This window comes from Habropoda laboriosa, unplaced genomic scaffold (genome assembly GCF_001263275.1).
Source record: "Habropoda laboriosa isolate 0110345459 unplaced genomic scaffold, ASM126327v1 scaffold81, whole genome shotgun sequence".
NCBI classification, from domain to species: domain Eukaryota; kingdom Metazoa; phylum Arthropoda; class Insecta; order Hymenoptera; family Apidae; genus Habropoda; species Habropoda laboriosa.
The window spans coordinates 941,590-952,398 of NW_017100194.1; the positions used below are offsets into that span (position 1 = coordinate 941,590).

Sequence of the window (10,809 nt, forward strand, 5' to 3'; positions counted from 1 at the left end):
GTGCGACGCAAGTTGCGCGAAAATTTTTCACACAAATGTTACCAATTTCAACGAATCATTTTTTTCTCCATTACCATCGATCCCTGCAACGTCAATTTTATATGTAGAAAATATCAACAGCGGGATTCGGTATACGCGTAAATTGGCAGGTGATTGGAAACTTTTAGCCGGTAGCGTGTATTGTTCTCGCTGAAGCTGGCCAATCTAATACCTACACTCTCTTTATTAACTTGTTATAAAACGCGTAATTGCCTGCACACACATAGGTACATACAGACACCGTTGAAACAAGTACACTTCTCACCGAGTGAAACGCGTTTCTGTTTAATTACGTATTAATAGAGCACTGTACACATTTAATTACGGCATGTTTAATTACCCCCTCGAAAGAGTTCTTTCACAACCATTTTACGCGAGCAAACAGAATTTGTCTGCTGGTTTCATCTGGTATCTCTTTCTTTCCACCGAAACCTACGTACGTTTATTTTTATTAATCTTCCAGCTGATAAGGGAGAAGCGAGTTTGTCAGCCTTACGTACGGAGCGTTGAGTTGTATTCTCGATTATTCAACGCCTTTCGGCGTGATCTTTCTTTCTTTTCTCGATAATGTAGAATATTTTCAAATGTGCAGGTAGGTATAGTAAGAGTGATTTTCGAGAGGGAAAACGTAGGAGGAGAATGAAAATGCGCGACGCTGTAGGAGCTAATCGTTTCGAAGGGTCTCACTTTCAAAAGTGAACCTTCGATACCCGGTTCTACATTGTAATGCGATGCTCTTTGTGCACCGGGATCACTTTCCAGAGAGAGATTTACAGCCGTCGTGCTGTAAATTAAACGAAACATCCCTCGCAGGACCGTAGCGAAATTCGCGAATCGATGGGTGTTGGAAATTTTAGATTTCGGGGGAATTTTTTGGTATTTGAGTCTGGAGAAATTTGGGCGACGTTGGGGTTCGGTTAAAGAAACTTGGAAAGTAAAGAATTTGAAAGTAAACTTTTAAAAATCGTACGTATTTTCTTAGTGTGCTTTTACTTTATGGTGAAAAATATAGAAAAATTGCTGCATTACGTGAAAAATAAGGGATTTGTTTCAAACTAAATTTTTTATTACAGTTGAACAGGAAGTTCAAACTTCATTTCTGAAAACTCGTACATCGTCTTAGGGTATTTTTGCTTTACAGTGAAAAGCATAAAAATGACTCCTTTACGTAAGGAATAAAAGACACTTTTATTACAGTTGAAACGAAGTTTAAATGAAATTTCTGAGAAACGACGAATATTTTCTTGGCCTGTTTTAACAGTAAAGCCGCGTCGTGCAATTTATAATTTAAATCGTTCACGTAGTAGCTGCAACGGTGGAATATAATAAAACAGCAAATGTAATAAATACAGAATACGCGATAATTTCGAAAAATCCCTTGGTTGATTCGTATAAATGAGCTGTGTCCCGTAGAATGAAGTTATTAAATAACCAGTGATGAATTGCTTTCAGATAGATCTGAGGTGTCGATAGCGTAATCAGAATTGATCGACGTGTCGGCGAGATTTATGTAATTTATAAAATTTCAAAACGGAAACCTGTGATACATAATCGATGATACGATAGATAACAAATCAGAATACGACACGAACGTAATTACTTGCAGCAGCAGTACGAAAATAAAAAAACAATTACCGAAAAATAAATCAATCAACGTGTGACGTGCAAATTCCAAAAATTGAAATAACGTTGAAACGTTATTTGATTTTCACGCGTAACTCTGTCAAACGAAAAGTAAGCGTAATAATAATTTCGTTTTCACGATGGTCAAACTGTATCGAAAGCGCTGAATCGTATTAAAATGAAAATGAGAATATCGTGTTAAAATTAAAATTAGAATATTGCATTGAAATTTTCGTATTAAAATGAAAATTGTCACGTTAAAATTGAAATGAAAATATATATATTTTCAGTAAAATCGTGCACGTTGGAGATTTGATCAACGCCTCGATTATCTCGTCTATAATAAAATAAAAAGAACTGTCCGTTCCAACCGTCTGTTACATCACAACTGCACAGGGCTGCGAAATCAACGTCTACACGCCTGCGTTTTTAAGCTCATTCAAGGTGTTGGTGTCAGGTCAGGTATTTGAGGGTTTACCTGTTAACGAAGTCGATTGTCCGGTGAAATTTACACCATGAATCGCGTATCGTACCTGCTGGAACAACTATTTCCCGGCGAAGTGGTTCAGGTGTGTCGGTCTCAGGTACACGAGGAAACGTCCACAATCGAACACACAGGTATTCCATCCTCTCCGGGGACTGTCCAGTTTCGCCAAGGTACATTGTACAGTTCTCTTCTTTTCTCGTAAAGGGAAGAAGCTTTTCTTTCGTCTCTCGATGGGAATTTACGAGCGGTAGAAATTTCACGAGGCAATTGATACGCGTGACGAATACCTTTCCCGGATCGTTTCAGCTGCTCGTCATTTCACCTGTCCTCCCTTCTCGGCCTCTCTGACTTTTACCAACCTTACGAATTCTTCGAGTTTTGCATGGATGAGCTTGAAAGGGAGGAAAGGAAGGTTCGACTTGGAGACAATGGGAGTTAACGCGATTAGGGGAACACCTGTTTCTGGTCACTTTTCGGTGTAACAGATAGGAGAATCTTTTCTGTTTTACTCCGTAAATGGACGAAATGGTGGTTTGTTGAGAAATTGTTTAGAATTGTGTTCTTGATTTTAACAGAAATTCCTTTATTTTTGATGCTTTTGGTGGTTTTCGAAATGTAAAATAAAGCTCGTTGAAAATATCTCGCTTTGTCTCGGGGAGGGAATAGAACGAGGAATATGTTTCGTTATGCGGAAAAACTGGAGCACAAGTGAAATACGTCATGGCTTAAATATAAGCGCCGTTTTATCAGATGCTTGAAATAGTGGCTATTTAGCGAGCAAGATTTATCACTGCTTTCATGAATATCACCTCAACCTTTTAATAACCGACCACGGAACAAAAGAGGAAAAGCTTTTCCAGTAGGTGTGGCGAGTCAAAATCAGATTAACGTTTACCCGTGTGTTCTATTATTCGTGTAATTACACCGTTCTATACTTCTGCTGTTTATTTTCCAGCAACTTTACTCCTTCGAACTGTTTCATTTCGTATGAATAGGAGATGAATTTTTTACGAAAAATAACACCGCTCGGTGAATTTATTTACATAGGAATAAAAAGAGAGTCATTTTATCGTGTACGAAATCGATTGGCGAAACGGTAACATAGAGTTTAGGAAATGAAAACAAAAACTCTCTGTTGGACTTTGAAGTTTATTTTGTCGCTTAAAATTTTGATCCCCTGTAAAGAAGCTTTGCAGAACGTAGTTTGAAACAGTTTCAAACTCTGCTCGTTTTTCCAATTTTTATCATTCATAAAACAGCGACCTAGAGTTGGGAAATAAAAAAAAGGAAATTCTCTCCCCTATTGTAGAATTATCATATTGACTTTGAAATTTATTTTGTCGTCTAAAATTTCAATCCCTGTCTTCGTCTAATAATTATCGTCGATATTGTTCACTTCATTCTGTATTAATTCCACCTTTTCAAAAATTCACCTGTTTAATTCTACTTCGTATATTTTATATTATTAAACGTAACACTGAAAAATAATTTTATCTCGTACACTTGGGATTATTAAATACAATATTATATTATATTTGAACTAAAATCACGCAATTCGACCGCACACCGAAAAAGCTATTCAAACGCAGAAAGAAGCTTCAAATATTGACTAACGTTCCGAAATTTCAAAAAGCTCCAAGCATCTACCAATTACCATTTTCCCTCTACAGTTTGCTAAAGCAAAATTACACAAAATACGGTCCTGGTAGCCGCGAGATCAATCCACACGCGGCACGTAACGTATTAATCAATTTAGACATTCATTATACACCATCAACTGCTCTGAAAACGCTCGAAATTCTCATTGATAGTCGCGCGCGTCTTCTCGGTTTCCTCTCATCTGGCTGATTGCTGTACAACGTGGCACATCATGTAGAGATTAATAATCGGCACACGGCACCAATATATAAACATCAACATGTCGCAAGACGGATATATAAATGTTGGCTAAAGATACAGTTGTCCCATAGTTATACGAGAACGTGTGTTCACATAGTGTAACGTATAGCAGCATAGGCGATATCATGGAATTCCTCAGTTTCGACGTGAAGAATCTTACTCTATCGTTGCGCAAGGCGGAAATACCGAAGCCAGGACCGAACGATGTTCGAATTAAAGTCGCTTATTGCGGGATCTGCGGGACAGATCTTCACATACTCGAAGTACGTCCGACGCTGATACGATTTCTGCAATATACAGACCACGTTATCGCGTCCACCGGCGCGAAATCGCCTTGTTTATGACGCTCGCGTGTACACAGCTGTTTTGTAGCTTTTGTGATATCTGAAATTTGCAGCGGTGAAAAAAGACTTTGTTTCTTTTTTTGAAGAATCGATTTTTCTTTCACGTAAATAGGGTGCGGAGGTAGGTTTTTCCTTTCTTGTCGTGTGAAAATAGAGAAAAAGTGCTTTCCGCAGAAGAGTGTTTTTCAAGTTTATTAGTTTTACACCGGAGAGTAGATGAGATTATACGATCGGGGTTGAATTGTCCGTTAGATGCAAACTTTTAAACGATTTTTGTGTGAGATTTATATTTGTTGAGATATGGAGGTATATTTGAGTGCCAGGTAGCGATTTAAGAAGAGGTGATAAACGTAACGATTAGTCTTGATAATTTTCGGAATGGAAAATACAGATATGATTAGAGAAGTGGGGATCTTGGTACGCTCGAGGAATTTTTATTTTTTAAAATATTCCTCCTATAGGTGTGATTTTTTTTTTAATTTAGTCAGAAAGCTTGGGATTTTTAGATGATTTTTATCTTCGAGGCTACTGGTCCCTATGTCCATAATTTCAATTTTTGAAATTATTGGACTTACAGGATTGATTATTCTTTTTAATCGAACGAGAGAAAGTTAAAATTCACTAAAGAATTTTGCTGTCCTCACTTGCATGATTTTCATTTGTTAAATTATCGATCGCATAGGAATGTTTATTCGGTAAAGAAGGTCGAATGTTCTTGAATAAATTTCTATTTCCAAAATTGCATTATTCTTTTATTTCAATCGATGCAAAAGTTTTCTCCTACCGGTGATAGAAGTTAAAACAAAAACTTGGTTAAGGGTGCTTCCGTTTGGCAGCCGTATAAAGAAAATTACTAACTGCAAATGTGAAAATAGTTTCTCGTTATAAAAAAAGAAAAAAAGAAACAAACGATCCTGTTAAGAATTAAACGTCTATTACTCACGGTTAATAAGACATTCAGTATGATTCTTTCATCTCAATTAAAATTCCTCTCAGCCGCTATTTACTTTATGAATATTAATCTCGAGTCGAATTCCAAGATTCGGATACCCTTACGTTCAGGTATGTATTTATTTATTTTCCTCGAAGTGATATGATATTCAACCGTGTTACGTTACCGTAACATCCTCGCGATTTAAGTAACAGAGCATTCCTCGGTCAGGTTCGGTTTGCTGGAACGACAAAATATAAATCGCTAAATATCGCGTGTATTTTTCCATTCACCGTGAAACGCGCAATTCCATTTCGCCCCCCTAACTGAAATTACGTTTCGAAACGGAAACTTAATGCGACGCAGCACGCCGCCTGTGGTATTATGTAGTAATCTCTTTTCTTGGCGTGTTGTGCAAAAGGAAATTTTTTCTTTTCTTTTAATCCCGCGTTACGTGACTCACACGTGCTTTTGGATTCCGTGGATTCTTGACACGTACAACAAGTATTCAGAGAGATAGCGATTATAGCCGCGTGACATAATATTCGTTTCGATAAATATCCACGAGACACGAGGTATCAACTGTTATCCACTGTACTTTATCGATCACACGTCCCCATGCATGTAATCTCCTTATACCGATTGGAATATTACCATAAGCATGACAACAATTCTCGAGCTCTCTCTCAGCCGAGGCTGAACTCCCTGACACTTGTCTCGTAAAATGTCTCGTTGAGAAATAAGAATGTACCGAAGTTGAGGATTCTTATTTTTAACCCTGTAGCGCGACTAACGTAGCGAATGAAATGTGCTCGAGGGATATTTTTATATTTCTTTTACTACAAACGTTAGTCAATTGTTGATTTGCTTTTTTAGCTTAGCGATTTTCATATTTTTCGGTCTTTGTACAAAATGGCGGGCGAAATTTATATTTATTATAGGTTTATCGTGAGGAGACTTCTAATGCACTGCAAAAAAAATATGACGGCAAAAGTCGCGAAATTCTGCGTCGCGAGAGTGAAATTCGCGATTTAAAAAAATTACAAAGTTCGTTGAACTAGCCAATGTTTACAAATTTTAATACGACATTGGTAAAATTGGTAAAAATGATATTTACATTAATCGCGTTTACAGAATTCTGTGAACGTGTGTGGGGTGTATGAAGCCATCGTGCTCAAAGGGTTATGTTAGAAAAATCCAAAAAGCGAAGGCTTGAGTGGGCCATGTGCAGTCTTCTGCTGCGTTTCCCCCCCCTAGGGATAGTTCTGCCTCAAGGCTAAGAAAGGCCATATTGTCAAGGGGGTCCTCTTGACTAGGTTTTTCAGGAAAGATAGAATTGTATCAGCACTCGTACAGTATAGTTCGAAATACAAGCATTCACTCTGTTTATATCTTATTCCACCGCTCACCATCGTTATCCTGACTGATTTTCTCTTACAGTTAACTTAAAATATATCCAAAAAGTAACACTTTTTTCAGGGAGCATTTCCGTGCAAGAAGGAAGGTTTCCTCACCCTGGGCCACGAATTCTCAGGCACGGTGGACGCTGTCGGCACATCGGTGAAGACTGTAAAAGTCGGCGAAAAGGTGGCTGTCGATCCTAACAGCGGTTGCAACACGTGCAACTTCTGTCACAGCGGGACTTATCAGTTTTGTAGCGCCGGTGGTATAAACAGCACGATAGGGATCTACAAAGACGGCGGTTTCGCCACGCACGCGATCGTCCCGGAAAGTCAGGTTCGTTCGTATTTTCCATCGTTCTACCGACGTGTGCGGTGTACACAGCTCTCCATAAATATCTTCTTCTTTTTAAAATTTTATCCTGGCTTGTTCATCCAAGTCCCATGAAATTACACCCTTTCGCGCGTAATCTAGTTTAAAAATACGTTGAAAAAAAGTTATTTTACCAAGTTCACGGAGTTCACCAGAGTCTCAAAGGGACGAAGTGCACCCTTTTGTCGAGGCTCGGCTAAATCTGACGGGATAACACTTGGTCGTCTATTTTAACGCACGCGTAATTTCGTGGAAAATGCGCGTCTATACGTAAATAAAAATGGATTAATAATAATAAGTAATTAATTACAATTATTGGTAATAATAATTGAAGATAAATAAAAATAAAGAAGAATAATGTGAAAATAACAACGAACTTTTCTTCGTCTATCTTTCACGGAGGTGATTTATTTTTGTACTTTTATTTTCTTCCATATTTCCAGGTTCACCTGATACCTGACGATGTGGATCTGGAGCAAGCTGCTCTCACCGAGCCACTCTCGTGTTTGGCACACGGATGGGACATACTCGATGGTGTTCCTGTTGGTAGCAACGTGCTTATAACTGGAGCCGGGATAATCGGTATTTTGTGGGCCTGCTTGCTGCACCTGCACGGTCTCAGGAAAACCGTGACGGTCAGCGAGCCGCAGGAACCACGACGAAAATTACTGTCAAATCTTGGTAATGATAATTCAACTCTCAAGTTGTCCTTAATTGAACATTCAGAAAATGCCTACCCTTAGATTCTCTATTTCTTCTGCTTTTTTTCTATCTTTTTTTACAATTAAAAATGTTTGTAAATGTTCGACAAGTGTTAGATTATTATTAGGACTGTTTATAAAAATGACGAGGTACCAGATTTTAACTAAACTTTCGAGGAGACGGAAAAATGTTTGAGCAGGAAATTAGTCAGTTCAAAGTATAACAGTTCTTTTCACGGTCATTCTCTTACTTTTTTTTTTTTTTCAGTAAACTGATATATGTATTTTCGTTGCTATACTGTTAAAGTTGATAAAGATCTCTGCAGTATTGTAACACCATTCGAAGAAGTTTAATCACGACTCGTAACAATTTCAATTTTTCAGATTTGGATTACGAAATAAAAGCTCCAGATCAATTGAAGGAAGGGTTCGACGTGGCCATAGACTGCAGTGGCTCAGGTCCAGCCATGGAGGCAGCTATACCTTTGTTGGGACGAGGTGGCCGCTTATGCGTGTTCGGTATCGCTAATCCTAAAGCGAAATTCTGTATCGAACCGTTCCAGGTAAGTCGCTCGCGACCGTATCATCACGTTTCCAAGTTCCCTGCGTCATTGTTCTTCCGTTAAAAATAGTTGGCGTTGAGAATGGTCAGGTCTGTAGATAGCTGTTAATTTTAATCACTTTCCCCGACAGATTTACATGAAGGAGTTGAAAATCATCGGTGTAAACATAAATCCGTTCACGTTCCCCAAAGGACTGGGTTTGTTACGTGCAATGGCCGAACGATATCTGAATTACGAGAAGTTAGGTATTAAAGTATTCTCGTTGTCTCAATATCGTGAAGCTTTGGACAGCCTGAAACGTGGACATATCAGCAAAGCGGTGTTCAAAATGTAAAAAAGAATTAGGTAATTAAATTTGATGAATAAACTGGCGAGTTTTGTTATGATGATAATCAAGCACATTTAATTATTTCGTCCTACATAAATTTGAATAATAGGAAATTGAATGATAAATTGACGGTTATTTGACGGAATTTTCATTTATTAAAATTCATATTAGTCTAGAAGTAAATATAAAATTGCAAACTCGTAAAAAGGTCATAAAAAATCTTACTTATTTGAGATTCGAAGTTTCTCTGCACTTATGATACTGTTAGTTTGTCCAAAAGAGACAAATCAAGATCCCTGTTATGAGTGTGCAGTCTATGCGCTTGATATAACACACAATATAAAATACCCTAGACGCGATCATATAAATTATTTCGTCTATAATATACAATCGTTAATCTAGCTCTCTAAAAACAAATTATATGCTTTGCATCACGATCAAGGTACTAACATGTATATCAATTTCTTCTTTTTTTTTTTTTTTCTCTTGTTCTTTCTCTTCTCATTCGCCAAACATTATATAACAAGGCAGTTATAAAGTATTGTTATTTCGAACTTTTCTAAATAGATCATTAACAAGTATTTAAGTTGCATCAATGTAATCTTGAGCTTCTACTAAAAACTATGTTAAAGGTTGCATTGATATATATATTCGTAACATTATTATCAATCACTTCTTCACGTTTATCAGTTGCACTGACATATATGAAAAAAGACTATATAATATACATATATATCTCAAACTATTGGTAATATTATTACTTCTTTTTTTTTTTTCACTATGTATCACTATGTTCTTTTCTGAAATGTTAGTTTGTACCTTGCCAACATTTAGTATATTGCTGGCCCCTAATAATTGCATTCTATTCGCTATTATTAATTCAATTTCGTTTGTAAATAACTACAAAAATAATCATCTAGTAAAAGTTAAAAACAAATCAGGCCCCTAATGTTATTAATGATGTTTTTAATATCTATTAAGAATGGTGAACCACAGTACTATCAGCAACCATGAAGATAAGCTGCACCGATCTGCTGCTGCCCACTGAAGTCCCGGATAATTAATATTTGGTGTAGAAATTTCTGCAAATTATGAGATTTATTTAGGAACGAAATGAGGTCGGTTTACGGAATACAGGAATCTCAAAAATTTACATACAAAATAAAAAAAAAATATTCTTCAAATAACATACCTCATAACAACTGTAATAAATAAAACTAAGACTATCATAAGTCCTGAAGAAACTGGCACTACTCCAACCCCATAATAAAGGGCTTGGCCACAAGCTGGTGGACACACAGGGACAGTTGTTTCTGCGCAAAAAAAGAAAACAAAATCTAGAACATGCTAACTACTGAACTCAAAAATGAATGGATTGAAAATAAACTGGGCGCTAATCATACATGAAAATAACGGAATAAACTTTACGTAAAATGACATTAGAGTAACAAATAAAGATCGTTACATTATCATGCCCCATCCATAAATGCATACCTATTTATCAATTCTATCACTTCGTATAACTAATATTACAAGTACATTTAATACATAATTTATATTACCGAATCTGAATACATACCAATGTATTCAGAATACATACCAAACAATTCAACTTTTGTTTCTGCAGTTCCCAATTTATTAGCTGCTCTGCATGTATATTCTCCATATTGTCTTTTTTCAATTGTTATCACTCTAATTGTTGTATCTGTATATTGATCTGCAGTTGCAAAGTGTGAGATGCTATAATGCTGATTATTAGACAATTGAAAATCATCCTTCAGCCAAACAATTGCTGGTGGAGGATAAGCTTCTACATGACATTCTAAATCCATGTCATATTGTAAGGCTTGACCAAGTCTTGGTCTAGGTGCTGTGATCACAGGTGCAAATTCAACTTCAACATTAATATTACGCCTAGCTCCACTTCCTACTCCATTCTCAGCAACACAATAATATGTTCCACGATCTTCTTTTCGAATTGCAGGAATTTTCAATGTATTCCCACTGTAATGTTTTTATTTGTTAAAACACGACTCATATAAATATATAACAATTGGAAAACAATTACCCACCGATAAATTGATCCACCAGTTGGTAAGATAGCATTATTTTCCCTACGCC

At 36.8% G+C, this 10,809-nt stretch overlaps 2 protein-coding genes across 3 annotated transcripts in view; one reads left to right on the forward strand and one right to left on the reverse strand.

Annotated features, from left to right (window-relative positions):
* The first annotated feature begins 4,124 nt into the window (after positions 1 to 4,124).
* On the forward strand, positions 4,125 to 9,743 carry LOC108570245 (D-arabinitol dehydrogenase 1-like). 2 transcript variants are annotated; one of them, XM_017932067.1, is made up of 6 exons: positions 4,125 to 4,311; positions 6,803 to 7,060; positions 7,540 to 7,777; positions 8,182 to 8,360; positions 8,491 to 8,705; positions 9,670 to 9,743. In XM_017932067.1, the coding sequence occupies exons 1-5, from the start codon at positions 4,174 to 4,176 to the stop codon at positions 8,692 to 8,694; spliced, it is 1,017 nt and encodes a 338-aa protein (XP_017787556.1). In that variant the 5' UTR covers positions 4,125 to 4,173; the 3' UTR covers positions 8,695 to 8,705; positions 9,670 to 9,743. The 2 variants fall into 2 exon arrangements, with proteins under 2 accessions (XP_017787556.1, XP_017787555.1); XM_017932066.1 differs by lacking the exon at positions 9,670 to 9,743 and having other exon boundaries at positions 8,491 to 8,729.
* Positions 9,692 to 10,809, reverse strand: part of LOC108570246 (lachesin-like) — a 2,174-nt gene continuing 1,056 nt past the window's right edge. The window contains exons 4-6 of the mRNA XM_017932068.1: positions 10,289 to 10,587; positions 9,881 to 10,001; positions 9,692 to 9,770 (exon numbers count right to left, since the gene is read on the reverse strand). Of these exons, the coding sequence (XP_017787557.1) occupies positions 9,749 to 9,770; positions 9,881 to 10,001; positions 10,289 to 10,587 (442 nt within the window). The 3' untranslated portion in view covers positions 9,692 to 9,748. The remainder of the gene's footprint in view (positions 9,771 to 9,880; positions 10,002 to 10,288; positions 10,588 to 10,809) is intronic.

Coding starts and splice junctions, on each gene's coding strand:
- LOC108570245 (XM_017932067.1), top strand. CDS start 4,174: ATGGAATTCCTCAGTTTCGACGTGAAGAATCTTACTCTATCGTTGCGC. Junction 4,312..6,802: donor CAGATCTTCACATACTCGAA/GTACGTCCGACG, acceptor CACTTTTTTCAG/GGAGCATTTCCGTGCAAGAA. Junction 8,361..8,490: donor TCTGTATCGAACCGTTCCAG/GTAAGTCGCTCG, acceptor TTTCCCCGACAG/ATTTACATGAAGGAGTTGAA.